This window comes from Ciconia boyciana, chromosome 3, assembly GCF_034638445.1.
Source record: "Ciconia boyciana chromosome 3, ASM3463844v1, whole genome shotgun sequence".
Taxonomy (NCBI): Eukaryota; Metazoa; Chordata; class Aves; order Ciconiiformes; family Ciconiidae; genus Ciconia; species Ciconia boyciana.
The window spans coordinates 91,858,801-91,876,178 of record NC_132936.1 but is presented as its reverse complement, the minus strand read 5'-3'; the positions used below and the strand labels follow the sequence as shown (position 1 = coordinate 91,876,178).

The following is a 17,378-nucleotide window of genomic DNA, read 5'->3' as shown; positions in this document are numbered from 1 at the left end:
AAAGTGTCTTTGTTTTTGGAGCCTGCTGAAGATCTTTCCCAAAAAGTGATGTTTTGCTCTGGGTTACAGCCAGATGAAAGCCCTTGCAGCAGACTGGGACAAGAACAGTACCAAGGAGCACTGGTGAGATCCTTGGCCCCTGACAGTCCATCTCCAGGTTTGTTCAGAGTGGTTTACAAAGACATATATATCAGGCCCATTGAGTTTTGCTCATTGCCTGAGTTCCGTACCCAGACTGGCAGCTGGTGTGCTCTTGACTAGAGCCGGTGGGTGAACCACAGTGTAGGTTTGGAAAAAGTCGTGGGCTTGCCAGTGTCCTCCAGCCCAGTGAGAGAACTGACCTTGCCCTTAGGTTGCCATCCCAGCGAGGAGCTATCAGGTTCTCTTTGGGAGGGAGACCTGTTGCATGAGGCAGATGGCTGAATAAGATGTGTGGTCTCCCTTAGGGTAGGAAGAACCCCGTCATATTTCATTCCTAAGGTGGTTTTTCCAGACCCCTTTCCCTCCTTATGCTGAGCACTGTTTAGACGCCCTATGAAGAATCTAAAAACTGAGGAAAACAAAGGGCTGAGAAGTTGGTCATGATATACACAGAAGTTTTGCTGTGATTTTGCTTAGGAAAAGAAGGAGGGTGAAGGAAGGGCAGGCCTTGGTAACGGGGAGGGAAACAGGAGGAAAGACAGGAGGAATATTCTTAGTTTATCATCCACCTGGGCAGGGTCGTTTGCCAGAATTTTGTACAGCCCTCAGCAGAGTCATGAGGAAACAGCAGCAACTGGAGCTAGGGGTGGTGGTTGCAGAGCAGGAGGACCCTATCCATGGAGAAGAGCTGGTGCTCATTTGTTATCATCAGAGTGGCCAACGTGTCTCCTGAACGCTGTCACTGAGAAGAACAACAGATTTCAGTGAGACTAACTTGTGAGTAGATAATCTCAAAAGGTGTGCTTCACCCTCCTGGGGCAGAGAAGTGTCCAGGGACTGCGAAAATAAAAGATTCATATGAAGCTACTTTTCAGCCTCACCAGCTGAAAAAAACAGCCAAGGAGCAAATAATGAAGACGACCCTGCATTTCTTGAGTCTTCTGTACAAATATGTTGCTCTGTGAGTTGCAGGAGGAAAAGGTGCAAAGATCTACCAGCTCTTCTTCGTTAGCAGGGATGTGAGCTGAAGGACACGAGCAAGGGAACATGCCTGTCCCACTTATCACAGGTCTGCGTCTGCTGTCAGCTCATTGCCAGGGACTATCCTCAGTGACTGCAGCACAGGCTCCTCTAACTTCTCTCACTGTTTAAGCTCAAAAAAAGACAGGCAGATGCTTTTTGGTAACTCCAGGAAGAGACTGCTTTTTGTCAGTAAGAGCAATGCTGAAGTCTTTCTAGATTCGCTCTTCTCAAGAACTACTTCAACTCAGATGACCACAGGTGCTGTAGTCTGTCCAGATCCCTAGGGGTGAGGGCTGCCTATTGCTGCTTTGAGCAGTCTTCTCATGGCTCACACCCTTTTAAAACTTTCTGTGGTGAGAAAGCCCCTGTTTTTTCCTTCTTAATGAAGAAAAGCACTAGATAAGTGCCAAGGATTTTGGGTAGCTGGCTATAAATATGCAGAATATACAGCTTTCTGAGTGACCCGTAAATCCAGGCAAAAGCTCTATTTCTTGCATGTAGTCCTAGACACATAACAAAGCAAGCTCTCAATGAAATGTCTATCTGAAAAGGAAATGATTATTCTTGTAAGTAGCTAGGGCTTTTTTTTATTTTTCATTTGATGATGCCCATAAAAATCAAGGGTTGATTTTTAAAATACTCCAAGACCGGTCTTTAAAAAAAAGGAAGACACCACCACCACAACTCTTCAGTATAATTATCTTGAAAAAATTCTGGGCCAAGTGAGTATGGGATTTCAAGAGAGTTGCTGTGCATTGTCAAGAGCTTGGAAGAGTTGGGACCTTCTGAAGAATGTGCAGTGAGAAGCTGCACAGGCAACCGGTGTGCAGTTTCGGGGTGGGTGTTTTCCCAGCACACCCTTTTGCTAACCTGAGCCGATGAAGAGGAAGCTCCTCGACAGCCCGGCCAAACCCGCAGAACTGATCGCTGTTGTTTGCAGAGCAGTATGCACACACTTGGTAGGATCAAGAAAAACAAGTCTCCTTTCCAAGAAAGCAAGGAGTTGTTCAGGAATTTCCCTTTGATGGTTACAAAAATTGGCTGCTTGGAAGCAACACATCCGAGCTGCCAAAACCTGGGCTGAAAAAAGATCAGGACTCACTGGGAATATAGCAAATGCGTGTTTGTGGGTTTTTCCCCTTCTTGTTCTGTGATGGAGAAAACAGAATCATTCATGATGGAAAATTTGTGCTTTGTAATCACCTTTAGGGGGACCTTAAGATGCCTTAAGCGATTAGGTGGGGTCAAACTCTGACTTTGATTTAAACAAGACTCAAGCACTGTGTTCCCCTGCTTCTCTGGCAAAGATTTGGCTAGCCTGAGGGTTAGCCAGCACATCCTTTAGTCCAGATGTTAGGGCTCTTCCGAATTCAGCCCTGCCAGGAAGGCAGGTCTGTCACCACAGGCTATCCCTGCCCTAGATGTACTGTCATGTAATTAGTGCATTGCCATGACTGGCACGTTCACAGGCAACATGCTTGCTCTGCTGTTCTGCACAGGCAAATATTGCCCCGCTGCCTCCCCTCTAAAGGTGGGCACTGGATTTTGACAAGGGCAAAGGGAGTCGGGGGAGCACAAGAATGGTGAGATTAGAAAAAAAGAAATGGCTGGGACACGGGTATGGCCAAAAGGATATGAGAAAGACAAACACGAATGGAAACCAGAGGGAAGAGAAGGAGACTGAAACAAGGAGGAGAGGCATAAAAGTGAGGGAACAGAGTAAATCTTAGGAGGAGCGTATCCCTTTTGAATATGCTGCAACTAGGTCGAGTACAAATTATCATTTTGATGGGGAGGTTGCTGGGTAAACTTACTTGGCCCGTATTATCCAGAAAGTCCTACTGCATAATAATGTCCTCTAACCTCAACATCAACAACCACTTTGCTCCCTCCTCTCGCAGTACTCCTCCCGTGCTTCCCAGCTCTCACCAAAGCCCTCAGGGCCCCGGGTCACCCTCAGGCTCTGCAGCCTCTCCCTCCCCAGGGCGTCTGGCTGCCTGTGCTCGAGGTCAGCTGCATCCCAGCACAGCTCTGTCACCCTGGCCCAGGCTTGGGTGCAAGAGCGAGCAAGGGCTGTGTGTGAGAAAGGGCTGTGGGAAGTATCTGGGGGGGCCTCCACCCGTGCTTCTCGGGGACAGCACATGAGCGCATACCCCTGCCTTTGCTCCTTGCATCTGTGCCTAGTCTTGTACCTTGCTATCCTGATCCTGACCTTGCCTTGCTGGTCTGGTGTCCTGCCTCAGTTGGTCAGACCTGCCTCATCGCTGGGGACTTGCCTGGCAGCCTGGGCTGTCAGCTGGCCCCAGGTACCACTGCTGGACCCGTTCTGCTCTTCTTGTTGGGGCTCTGTGGGTCTGCAGCCCCTGTCAGGGAGAGGCAGCCCTTGCTGCCACCCCGGCTCCCGTCCCTCACCCCGCTCTGGCTGCTCCCGGGCAAAATCCGTCTCTGAGAAACTTTGCTGTCCTCTCAAGGGAGAGTTAGTGTTTGTGTGCACACAGGGCGCTCTGGAACCCCGGGAAGTTGCCAGTGGCCTTGCAGAGCGCCTGCTGACAGGGCTGCTTCCTGGTGAGGGATGGTGAACTGCACAGCCAGGGAGGAAAGAAACTACAGGTGATGTTTCTACGCTCAGTATTAAAGGCAACCTCCTTGGTTGCAATCAGCTTGGAGGCTCCTGGGAACAACGGGAACAGAACATTTAGCTCCAAAGACCTGATAGCCTGCACAGAGCTGGTTTTTTGTTCCTAATTTTGACTAACAAATAAGGAAAATGGCAAACACTGCGGTAGATGTTGATTCCCACGGCCTGAAACAACAGCTTGCCAGTGACCGAGCTGTCCTTTGCCTTTCACATTCAGGAAGCTGCTAGTTGGCATTCAGTGCGTGAGGCTTGCCCTGGTCCTCCTCCAGGACACATGAAAACAATCTGCGGTACTGCTCGAGGGCTAATTTTGGGTTGCTAAAACTAAGAAAGAGAGCAGAAAATCTGCTGCTAGCAATCTTGCTCACCCAGGTGGGCTGGAGAGCCGGCGGCCCTCCGGAAGGCAGCAACAGGCTCTTGGCGCTGAGTACCTGCATGGTCCGACAAAGAGACGAGAGGTTAGACACGGCGGGCGAGGAGAGAGAAACACGATTGCAAGGGATGCGGTGGCCCCGAACTGTCTTTCTGCATGTTTTCAAACCAAACGGAAAAGGAAGATGGAAACCATGGATTTAAAAAAATTGGCATTTAAAAGCTGAAAGAGGTTGGTAGAAGCAGAAGAAAAGAGTTTAAGTGTTAGTAGGTGCTGAGCAGTGTAGCTATACACCTGTGCACTGGAACAAGTGGTAGTGGGTCCTGAGACGCTGATCGTGCCCAGGGCCTGGAACCTGAAAGCACACATCTCCTCTCAGGGTCAGGCCTTCAGCCCCCAAACATACACAGACACAAAGTTCCCTTCTCATTTTGCAACAGCAAATGTTGTAAAAGACCTTTATAAATGGTTTTAGAATACTATTTTGAGAACAATTCTAATTTTAATTATTCCTGTTTCTTTTTTTTCCTAAAAGTTACACTATTGTCACGCAATAACCAGTATGATATCTGCTCTCACTGCATCCTGCTACAAATGTGGTTAGGAGTGAAAAAGTGCATTACTGCGTGACTCAGTAGATGCGAGTGGTGGAACTAGCTATGGGGAGGAATTAGAGAAGGGATTGTAATGCCTTTACCTGTACTGGGACGTAAAACATTCCTGTTGCTTGCAGAGGTGGAAGTGCCCCTGAATGCTTTGAAAATATTATATTGGTTAGTACATGTAACTTAAACACAAGGTTTTCTAGTATTCTAGCAATACAAATTACTAGTTATTATTAATTTAAGACATACCTGTATTCTGTCCTCTTCCTTGTGCAGCCTGAACCTGTCCTAAGTAGACATCAGAATAGAAAAGTGTGATTTATATACCATGTTTGGTTCAGGACTACTGCTACCTGGCTTTGTCACTGAGTCTCATTTTATAGCTGTCAGAGTTAATGGTTCATATATAGAGAGTTTTCATTAATATACGTTCTCAGATGTTAACTCTGTATATTTTGAGCCAGCTTAAAAAAAGGATTGCCTTGCTCTGTCTGTCGTATAGATTAGCCTAGTTAATACTCCCTTCAGTTATGAATACTACAGGTCTCTGGCCTGCATTTAAAAGGTTTGTTGTTACTGCTGTTGTTTGCTTTCCCTTATAACTTCCCTTCTCTCACTCACACTGGTTATCTATGTTTATTTCTATTTCAGTACCATCCAATTGTGCTGGTTGTGTAAGGAAGGTTAAAAAAAGGCCCAAACCCAAAACACCCCCCCAGACCAGACACTACCCTCTCTGCAGAGAGTGAGTGGACACAAGCAAGCAGGCAGACTGTAAACAATGAGCCAATGACAAAAATAATGTAGGAGAATTCATGTGTCTGAAATGTCTTCACCACCTTCTACACAAAAGGCTTTTTTTTAAGGTGATTGGGTTATTAAATTCCCATTGTTCAAAAATACTGAAGGCTCAAAGCATTTGCAGATGAAAACCACATCTTTAATCATGCTTTTCATTTCATTAATTATTCTTAAGAAGCTTGTTAACAAACCTATCCTTGAACAAGCCTTTATTCATTAGTTTTCCCAGAACGATTAATTTCAAAGCCTGGCGAAATCAGTGGGAATGTTCTAGCTGAGTCCTGTGAACACTGGACAGGGGCCCCTTGAGATATTTTCATCAATAAGATATCATAAACGAGACCATTTTGAATGGTTGTCTCAGAAAACAGGAACTGCTGCTCCTTGGGAACTTGATATTGCAAAATTAGGTGACAGCAAATAGCTTGCGTTTGACCCAAACTCGAACCTTTACAGGCCACTGGAAGCCCTTTGATGGGATTCCTAGGAGCTGTCCTGAGAGACCTTGTAAACCCCAGAAGCCAAAGAGATCCTGTTTAAGGAAATAACAGGCTCATCTGCCAAAACTGGCAAGGCTTTTAAACTCTGTAAGCTTGTAGCTCTGGCTCCAGATGGACCACGGCTAGCCCAGGCTGAGTTTTCAGGCTGTGGAGGGAAGAGTCTGTCTGTGCAGCAGTGTTGAATGGGGTTGTGCAGGGCACGCTTTCCACACGGGAGATCGGTACGTGCCAAAGAGGTGGAAGAAAATGAACTCTGAGCCTGAGAGCTCGCCTTGTTTCGGGTTTGCCCCAACCAAGCCCGAATGTGTATATAACACTCTTTACAAGGTCAGCAGGGACAGAGTACAAGAGGGTAAGAGAGAGATTAGCTCAGTACCAGAAGTATTTTATGCCACTTTTTAAATTAATTAACCCTACCCTCCACACCCATGTTAGCAACCTGGATTTCTCTCTGCTCCTTCTGACTGCGCTGGGCCTCAGGGCTGTTCCCTCGTGTACCCCCAAAGGCGTGTTACCAGTGTGCCCAGTAAGCTGGTTTCTGCCATGCCTTCACTGGCTGGGGCAAGCACGGGGCGGGGTAGGGGGGTGGTTGGATGCCCAGGCACTCGCTGCCTGAGGCTTGGTTGCCAGCTCAGCACCTCAGCGTGGCACCGAGCATCGCGACATGGCTTACGATCGCAGTGTTCACAGGAGCACTGGATTTATTCCCAATCCTCATCTAGGGTCCAAGCAGCTGTGCAAGAAAGGATTGCTTGAAGAGCTGGGATGGGAGAGGGCAGGTGGGTTTGCGGCCCTTGGGAGCGTGCTTGGCGAGCTGCTGTTGGAAAGAGGCAGAAGCTGTCATTGTGCCAGAGCGTGGCTGAAGTTAAAGTTGTGCTCAGAGCAGGGGAGAGTTTGCATCTACTTTCAAAGCCCGCCGCCATTGCCGCTTCCCCCTCAGGATTGTCCTTTACCCTGTGCTGCACTGGTGAAGTGCTACACTCGCTACGAGGGCAGATAGGAATAAGCTGCCAAGTGTCATGCTCGTTGCATCAGAGACTTTTCATTTAGCAGTTTTGCCGCATCGAGTCTTTAAAGCAGGGGTCCTATGATGGAGCAGAGTCTCAGATATTTTTCCTGTTTCTGTATCTTTGACAAACAGAAGATAAAGGGGAAAGAAGAGCAAGAGCTAGGATGGAGGGGTTTTGCCCCTGCTCTAATGCTCTAAGCGGCAAGTCCTGCTTTTCTTTTGCCCCTGTGAACTTTTGCCAGCGCCAGTGGCTGGAAATGGAAATGCCGGAGCTAGCAGCAGCCACAGCCGTGCTCATTCTGACTATGCTCTATTTCAAGGCTATTTACTTTTGAGGTATCTTTTGCAGGCAAACTACCAATGCCCTGTGCGAGGCAGATGTGCAAGTCCCTGTGAGCCAAGATGGACAGGAGAACATTTGCTTCTGTCCAGTCAAGCCAAACTCTGGTTAAGGCCAACAGCATCACCAGAAACTCTGGCCTGAATAATAGGAGTGAGTCCTAAAGGCTCCTCAGACAGAGAAAACTGATAAACTGGTTTGTGTATGGTCATCGCTTCAAAACTGTATTTGTACTTTCTGTATTCTTTTTTAGCCAGTTCTTCTCTTTTAGAATCAAGAGATCAGGAGGATTCAGGTAGCCAGATACTGAGTGCACACGTGCTGGACATGGTCCTAGAAATGAAGTCTGTGGAATCAGAAGTAGGTCTCCACCACTCTTCCAGCTCACAATAACCTGTCTCTAAGTCTGATCACTTTAATCTTTTGGGAGTTAATTTATGCTTAGAAATTCAGTAAAGAAAATTGTGAGGAAAGAGGGATCCAAATTGCAACGAAGTGACCATTGAAAGACTTGAAAAATTGAGTGTTTTTTTTAAGTTATTTTATTTATTTTATTTTTTTTATTTTTTGACTAAAGGTTTGGTCTTATTAAAGACAAATATAACCTTCCCACTGATTTCAGTGTTGCCAGAACTTTACCCTCAACAGGCATTTCTCACTGACTGGGGAGCCTCAAACAGGGTTTCCTAATTGCTAGGAAAGACAATAATGGCGTCTTCTGTGCTCAGCCTGCGAGAATAGGAAATAGAAAAGAGAGCAACAAGCAGGACCAGGTTTACAGGCACACTGGGTACCGAATGATGCACATTCCCTCTGAATTTAAACCCCTTTGAATTGTGTTGGCACTTCTGTAAATCTTGCCATACACATACCTGCACATTTGACTTGGTAAGATTAACCCCTCCAGCCCTTGCACTTATTCTGGGCTCACAGCTGAATTTGACTTCATGATGCTTTCCTTCAAGACCTGAATTGCCCAAAAGATACCTGCCCTGCCATGTGCTTGACTCTGAATTACTTGGCAGCAGGGACAGCCACAGTTATTTATGTGAGAGCAAAGCCGAGCCAAGGCACTCAGAAACAGCGACAAAGCATAAAACCTAATGATGGCCCAGCTCCCCTTTCACTCAGAAGCAATCATATCCCTATGCTCAGAAACTTGCAAACAGTTAAAAATATTCTCCTTTCCCTGACCACACAGCTGAGCAATTACACATTGTACGGGAAAACACCTCTAAATACTTGCATTGCAGGCTGTGGGCTGGAATGGGAGCAGGCTTCTGGAGCGAGATGCAGAGCTCTGAGCAGCTGCCACTCTGCTGTCAATAACACAAGTGGCATGCCAGGAATAACATCACATTTATGCCAGACTCAGAACCACAGCCTGAGGTTTTCGAAAGAGCATTGGTTTAACGAAAGTTGGAATTTCAGATCTCTCAGCCCTAAATTTAGATGGCTATGCAGCCCTCTGCATCATGTATCTTCCAACTAAATCAAGTCTCCCTTTGAGAGAGTAAGACAGAAGGAAGCAATAGGAAAACACGATTCAAATAGCACAAGCTTTGTCTCAAGTGTTGCGAAACCCAGCTTTTGTCAAGGCTGAAATGTGCAGATATGCACTAGAAAGGCTTCCCCAGAGCCGTGGGTGATCAGCATCTCTGACATTCAGGCCAAGCGTCTGTTTTTCAGTTTAAATACAGACTTGGATGCAGTCATTGAGTTTGCTGCAGCTTGAAAGGTTATTGAATCATTGCTGCCTTCAAATACACTGTACTGCATGCCTTGTGGCACATACTTCTTCACCATACTTACTTGATGCTGCAGCTACCACAGATGAATACGCTGGGTGAACACTGCTAGAACCTAAAAATAAGAGATTTTAATTTTCAGCTATTGAACCAAAAAACCCCAATGTTAATGAATAAGAATAAACAGAGAAGAAAAGGTGAAGGAAAACCAGGTGTGCAAAAATCATGATAATTCCTTCACAGTGTTTTAATCTTTAAAATCCAAAAGCTCTTACAAAAAACCATTTACTTTCATTTATTGAAAGTTATCACAAAATTAATTCTAAAATGAGTCTTGACCTATTTGTTGAACTCTCAGTCCAGACACATGAATCAAAGAACTATTTGTTGATTCCTATACCTGAAAATCCTGACAGGATATGGGGATGGAGAGCTTACTCCCCCAGGAATCAATTTATATGCCAGTATAAAGACCATCTGCTTGTTGTACTGCTTACTGCAGATGAACTCTCATCTCGGAGAATCTACACACGTTTGGGTTTATGTGAGACACACTGAGTTTGTATGTATCTTGAAGGCTATACCACAACTCTAACTCCAGCCCATCTGCTGGAATTAATTTCTTTATCCACTCCTAATATGTCTACATTGAATTGCTGAATTCATGATTTACTAAATCAGGGTATATTCAACTGCATCTCTTGTTCCTTAAATTTTAGGAAAGCTATAGGTCAGGAGGAAAGCAATTCAAACATCCACGCTACTGACCTATATCTCTGACCCTATGCAGTCCGGCTCGAGTCTTGGCTGCAGCTGCAACTGTTGTGGTTCTGGTTGTTGCAGGTGTTGTGGTTGGCTTTGGTGTTGTGGTGGAAGGATCCGTCGTCGTGGTCGTTGGTGTTGGGGTTGTGGTGGCCATTTGTGTAGCTGGTGTCGGCACTGAAGATGTCCGATACTCTCTGCGGACTGTGTCCCCTGTAGGAACATTGACACGATCACTGCGGCTGGATGTGTGACACGCATGGAAGCATCATTAATAGTGCTCACTCTTTAAGGCAACCCAGACACCGGTGTTCTCCTCAGGATGTCTACAAGCACGCTCATCTGTGGAGCCCTGAGTGCCTCCGTTGCGGTACAGATGCGTAGCACGCGTGCCTGTGTGGCGCAGCGTCACACCGCGCACTGGAGGGTGCTGACAGCAGCCTGTTGTAGCCTTAGGGTTTCCCCTATACTCTCTCTGCTTTGGCCCGGAACACCTATCAACCTGACAGATGTCTCAGACCTATGAAATGGTTCAACCAGCCAGTTGCAGTTGCAGTTTCCATTTTGTCATCATCTTTTCTCAGTGTAATTAAGCAGTTAGAAAGTCCATATAAACGGAAATCAGCTGATATCTGGAAATAAAAGATGGCCATTCTGAGTCACAGACCAGAATAAAATATCTGTTGCCCACCACAGCACTGAAATGCTTTTGGCAGAAAGACAGCTTTCAGGTAATGGTGATTTGGGCAGCGGATCAGAGTCGGAGCAGGGAGCGTTAGGGCTTTGGCTGAGGGGAGCCGGGGGGAGCACCACATGGGAGGTGCCGATTTCATCTAACTTTGACTCATCTCACAGTTGCTACTACTTTTAATATGTATCATCTGTTGTGAGAGCAGAGACAATTCTAGCTGCAAAATTTGCATCCTAAATATCCTTATATGAAATTCTTGACATGCTTACAGCTCTTTCAAGTCATTGTCTTGAAAAAGAGCCTTCACCGTTTTCTCCTCCATCTATCTACAAAAAACTGCCCTAAAATATATTCCATGTTCACCTCGGTCTCGTTCCTCTCCTCCCTGCCCATAGCCCTGGGGATGGCCTGACACGCTGTGTGCGCTGAAAGGGAATGGTGTGCAGTCTATTCATTGCTGCACAGCACAAGCTTGTATTTTATTGCTGGATGTTCTCCTTTTGGAAAGCATCATCATGAAACTGTCTGGTGGATTAATTACCACCTAATGCTAGCCAGTGAAAAACTCAGATCTCAGACAGTTTTAATGGGATAATGCTGAAAGAGAGCTCAGAAGAAAAACAAAACAACTCAGCTGAAAAAATCAGTATGAATGGCTCTCTTTGGGCTGAACGGTGCCCTGCTCCACGCTGCTGCGCTAAAAGAAAGAAGACAGAGGACACAGTGAGTCTTCCCCGGAGATTGGGTGCTGCTGGAGCGGGGAGCAGGCACATCGGTGGGATTTATACCCCAGGCTGCAAGGAGCAAGGAAGCTGGGAGCTAGCAGTATTAGCAGCAAACCCAAGGAAGCAGCACAGTAAGAGCAGAGCAAAGATGTTGCCTTGGTGCATGTTGGCTGTTTCTGGTGGAGCCTTTAACACAAGAGGAGGGCTCTCGAGGGCTAGCCGTTCCCAGTGCTCCTGCAGGCAGGGTGCCCATCTCCCTCACGGTATCTTCAAAGGGTTTGCAGGGCACATGCCCTGCATAGGAAATTGCCAAGAGCTGTAACGCAGGCTTTTGAAGTTCGTGGCACCTCAACTCACCCAAAGTGCAGGCAGAAATTAAACTGAGAGGGTGCCCTCTCTTCTCTGAATTGGCACATGCCCTTCAAGCACTGTCGCAGGCGCTCATGTAATGGGGTTGGTTTGGTGGGAAAGAGGTGGTAGAGAGGAGGTTGGACAGGGGAGGTAAAGCTGTATGTGGTACCAGTGTCAAACTGCTTCCTATAAGCACTGCAGGCAGATCAGACTGGGAGGGATACCGTAAAAGAGCACAGAGATCCCCAACCATACCTTGTTCTGATGCTTTTTCTGATGCATTAGTGGTATCTGCACTCTTCGTGGCTTTTAGGTCTTGCTCTGGCTTTTTAGGCTCTGAAGCAAAATTAAGCACATTAGGAAATGCATCTCTGGAAGAAAATAATTCTAAGTCTCCTATTATAGTCTCCTATATGGAGATTATAGTCTCCTATTATGGAGACTATAATCTCCATATGGAGACTATGGACTATTATGGACATAATAGTCTCCTATTAAGGAGATTATAAATCCCCAAAGGAGGGCATCCCATCCCCTGGCATTAGGTAGGTCAGTCAGTCTAATGAGAGCTTTCTCACCAAGCGAGAAAAAGTGATGGCTGGGTGCCTCTAGAGTGTAGTCACCCCATAATTTGGTGCCAAATTTAGGCGTTTTTACTGCCCAAAAGCTCCTGCCAATGTCAACAGAATTTCTGAAGTGAGCAATAAATATGGATTTTTACCACTAATAAACCAATACTCATAAGATTAATGCATCATGTTGTTGATTTTTCCTCTGAGTAGCAGCGTGTCCCGAGAATCAGGGTCACGGTGTGTGTAGGGTGTTTGGGGAATACCAGCTAACATGCAATATTTCAGTCACTAATTCACGTTCAGATGTAGTTCTTCCTTGCCTGACATTGTCAGACCATCATGGAGCCAAATCCTGAATGCCATGGACTGGCTTAGAAGGAAAAGGAAGATTTTTTTGGTCCTTTTTTTCTTCCAAGACCCAAAGTCATCAAAGTACTTGGAACATTTATTATAGTTCATTTACTGCTACCCTGCAAAAGAATCTGCCTCTGCTTTTATGTCTGACTGAGTACTGGAGGATTTTGATCTTCCATATTTTTTTCTTCTTTAGCTATTTTGGCAGCATTGACCTATTTGAGAAACTACCCCAGGGTTAATGGTTTCCTAAAAACTTGTATTATTTTTTAAAACAACAGCTTTTGATTGTGTTTACCAACTGTGAATAGTTACAGTTTTGGGAAGGTTTTTCTTGCTGTGCCCAGCATTTGGGAAGCAGTGTAACCACCAGCAGCATGTAAAGAAAAGAAATGTCAGGCACTATGAATCTCTGGCATGCCTGGGATGAGGATCAAAATTGCATCTCTGACAGCTGATCAGGTGTGAAGCTGAAGTTTTCACTAATCTGGCAGCAAGTGAGTGTAATCCTCAAAGGACTGCCTTTACCTCCTACAAATGATGGGTTTAAGTATCCAAGTGTGCAATGTGGTCTCTATAATTTAAATCAGAAGAAAAAGGTAGCTTTTTTAAACTTAAGAAAGAGGTAGGAAATCCTCTATCACAAGATGGCCCCAGCACCATATTACAGGGATTTTTTCTCTTAAGAACAAGCTGTTTCTAGCAAAGTCCAGCTGAGATTGCTGGGCTCGGGCGGCAGCACTAAGGAGGGCTGACAGGGCCAAGTGGGGCTTGGGGAAGATGGATTGTGACCATCAGATCTCTTTGCTACCTGTGGGACAGGGCTGGGCAAAGCAAGGCAGTGGCATCCTCAAGCACTGAGTTTGATGTAACTGTTATTATTTGCTCCTTTGCTCATCCTGGTTTTTCTCTGCATGAATGCACAGTCTTTTTTTGCTAGGATCCTAACATTTTCATTCACAGTGTTTGATTCAAGAACAAAGTGAAGGAAACCTCTTGCATCTTTGGTTTGCTGCAGGAACAGTGTCCTGGTAGTTTGTGTGTCTGAGACGTGACTTGATGACACTCCCCATTCCTATACTGATTATCACGAAATGTGGGTTTTAGCACTGGTGGAAGAAATTGTTGCTTGCAGGCCGCTGAGCTCTACCCTGGCTGCGATTGTCCCTGGTCTGGTGTGAGACATTTGGGCTGATACTTCACGTGTGGGTACAGTTGGGAATGATGAGATGTGGTGTTTGTGATTGTTTCCTAGAAAAAGCCAAAATTTCTAAGGTACTGCCTCCCTTCTAGCAGTGCATATCCGGGTCAGTAATTTCTGTGTACCTGGTCAAGATGCATATACAAATCTACCTGCTTGATTGTAAATGCAAAGGTATTGCAAACTAAAGTCATGGCTTTGAGTGATGGATATTCCGTCTGAACAGCTACAGTGTTCAGATGAAAATGTGCCTTTGTGCAAGTAAAAGCCTAAAGATGAGGAAAGAGCTCTGTACTTTGCTTCCATGGACCAAACAATAATGGGCAGGAGAAGAGCAGGACTCCACGTAACCTCTGTGTGGCCTTGGATGGATGCACTGACAGGCATTTGAGTTCACGGAGAAGATACAGCACATTTTGTTATACCACAGCTCACAGAGGATAAGCTCAGGAAGGCTCAGGCTCAGCAAACAGCAAAAGGGCCGTGTTAGGGAAGTGTGTAGTAGTAGGAGACATTCATTTTGTTTTCGTTCACACCCCCAAGGAAGAGTTTGAACATTACACGGTTGTTACAGGGGGCACAAACAAGTGTCATTTCAGTGATGGAGGCACTTCATGTACACTTGAATATCAGCTACCACCTGGTGTGAGACTTGATCAAAGACCTCTGAAAACACCTAAATTATTTAAACTGAGTTGAGTCTTACAGAGCAGGATGCTGACTAAAATGGTTATACAGAGTAGTTCCTTATCATATCATCCTTAGCTAAAGCTGCAGTGCATTGCCATCTGTGTCATTAGTATTATATTATTATTTATTATTATACTCTCAACACTGAATATCCCAAAAGATAACATAAATAACATTAGGAGAAAGTCAACATGTAAAACCTCAAATGCTTTCATATAATCAGTTCAACATCATACTCATTAACAGTGAGTACTTGGGAACAGAAGTCTGTGAAACATGGTATGACCAAAAACCAGAAATTGTCTGGGATAATTTCCATATGCTCAACACAAAAAAATACCATGAGGGATTTGGATGAGATACTAAGGGATGCATTGACTTCTGACTCTGAATAATTATATCTTTGTATTACACAACTGAGAAGCTACAACAGATAGTTGTGACTGGATGTAAGGGAGAGTCAGTCATAATTACTTGCCTGATTTAACAGCTGTGCTTTTTGAAGAAGAATATTCAAGAGTTGATGGATATGTTACACCTTTTCTCGGCTTGCCCTCTACAAAAAAATCATTAAAAAGCATCACAAAAAATTTCTAAGTTTTCCTGCAACAAAACTCCCATCTAACATATGTGTTCAGAATCAGACCCCACTTCTTTACTGCCCAACTCATTTTCTTGAAGATTTCTTTCATCTGATGGCAGAATCTCAAAACCATGCCACTAAAAATACCAATTCCTAAATCCAGCATCATAAACCAAAAAGTTAGAAAGCATAAAAATGCAGTCCTGGGAAGGATTTGAAGAGGTCAGTTAGTTCATTCCTTTGCTTTCAAATCATGTTAAGCATAAGGGTACCGTTCCTGAAGGACATCTGTATAACCTGTACTTAAACCCGCTGCCTCCCTAGGCAGCCTTTTCCAGTGCCTGGCTATGCAGTTGAGTTAGAAAGCATGTTTGATGTGGGATTCATTTCGTCACGCACACGGCATTCTTCTCTGACCTCACTTTTGCAACATGCCATTTCTGGCAACAGTCTTTTGCAGTAATAACAGTGGGAGAAGGCTGTGCTTGTGTGTGGGAACATACGGTACCTATATTTAGATCTAAAATGAGGGTCCTGTCTTAAAACAATGAGGTACGTTTCCCAGTTAAGCTTTGAACTGCAAATCTTTTTAGGGCCACATCACATGTCATCTCTGTTGGTACATGTGGCCATGCAATTCCGTCTCTTGGGGGCAGTTTTTATATTCCCATATATCACTGAATGAAAAGTGTTGCAGAGAAGCCCAGTGTAGGGAAGACTGCTCTGGCCTCTAGGAGCTGGTGGATGTAGGACTTCTGGACCCTGGTGACTGTCTCTACAAGACACTGTGCTGTGTCACGCATCTGGACCACCTCAGGTGAGACCTACCTCCACCTCCTGCAAAACCTGAGTCATGATGGTGATGCTAGGTTTGCTTTCCTTTATTCCTTCGGTGGATTCTTTTAGAAGGTGTATACGGCACTGCAAACATGCCAGTTGTCATTTTGGGTGATTAATCTGGAGACCAACGGCACTGAACAGAATTAGCTGCTACAGACTGAGCCACTCCTGGGAACTGGGGACTATTTCCCTGGTGATGGCACACAAAGAAGGGTATATGCCAGAGGAACTGGTCCTCTATGTGCCGGGATGGCCACAGAGCTGGAGAGACACTGTCCTTTGTCCCTTTTCATGTTTCTTTCTCCTTTGTTGTACTCCTCTCTGAAATTTCAGATGTCATTAAAAAACCCTAGATGAAGAAGTTAGTTTGAGATACTAATGAAGTAAGGATCTAATCCATTTCTCATTTACAGTGGTATAAACTGAGAGCAGCTCCACTGAAGTCAACACAGATCTGCCAAAGATCAGAGCTGGCAAGTTAGCATGCAAGGACAAGCTGGAAATAGCTTCCTCCTGGCCCTTGGGTCTCTCACAGAGCTGGACTAAGTGAAGGGCAGCAGGTCTTCACTTCCACTTCCCTCCAAGCCAAAACTGGGATCAAGAGCCAAGCAGGACTAGGGAGCTCTTCTGCCAGTTTGGTAGAAAGACAGAAAAGTTATAGGATTGCAGATTATTTCTAAATGCATTTCTTTATCCCCAACAGAGGCAGAGTTGTCAGGTATGAGTGGTTGTTACACAGATGCAGCAATAGCATAATAATCTGATTTTAATTTAGAATATTTCTGTGCAAATCTGATTTCTGATGCAAACCTGAAGCCCGCTGCTGTGCAAATAAAGTAGCTGGTATGGGGGCTGGCTGCTCCCGGACTCTGGGATTTTTGATCAACAGCAACTTGCATCCCATATGTGATCAAGAGGTAGGTCTGAGGCCTGACCAGAATGTGGCCCTGCTCTCTGGAGCAATGGTAATATGTCTTGTCCACTGTCTGGAAAACATTGCATCTAGGTTGGAGCTTGCTTAGCATACTTAAAAATGGGTTTACATGTGGGCTGAAAACCTCAAATTCTGGCCGTTGAAGTACAAGCTATGGGGTGGTGGCTGCTCACACTCTCACGCTTATTTGTGACTAGCAAACCCAGAGGTTTAGGACTCTATTTTCTTAACCCACTAGCTGCAAAACTCCCACTAAACTGAATGGAGTCATTCAACTGAGTGCCAAGGCATTTCAGTGCTTGAAAGTGAATACCAGCGCATTTGCATACCTCCTGGTGTGGTGGCTGCTTTAATCCCAGCGGACAGACCTCGTCCCCCTCTGCCCCTAAATCACGCCACTTCATTGCCTGGGTCCCCCAAGGATTCCTCTTCTGTGCTCTTTTGTGTGGATACTCATTCACAATTTAAACATCACAAACTCTTGGTGACAATATCCT

General features: G+C 45.3%; 1 protein-coding gene across 3 annotated transcripts in view; it reads right to left on the bottom strand.

Moving 5' to 3' along the window:
- The window catches only part of VIT (vitrin), a 37,061-nt gene that overhangs the window by 12,462 nt on the left and 7,221 nt on the right, over positions 1-17,378 (bottom strand). For 2 of the 3 annotated variants that reach the window (XM_072858129.1, XM_072858130.1), the window contains exons 5-11: positions 15,003-15,080; positions 11,963-12,043; positions 9,947-10,153; positions 9,243-9,293; positions 5,030-5,068; positions 4,873-4,929; positions 4,171-4,233 (exon numbers count right to left, since the gene is read on the bottom strand). In XM_072858129.1, coding sequence (XP_072714230.1) covers positions 4,171-4,233; positions 4,873-4,929; positions 5,030-5,068; positions 9,243-9,293; positions 9,947-10,153; positions 11,963-12,043; positions 15,003-15,080 — 576 coding nt within the window. The remainder of the gene's footprint in view (positions 1-4,170; positions 4,234-4,872; positions 4,930-5,029; positions 5,069-9,242; positions 9,294-9,946; positions 10,154-11,962; positions 12,044-15,002; positions 15,081-17,378) is intronic. The other variant, XM_072858131.1, reaches the window with a different exon arrangement.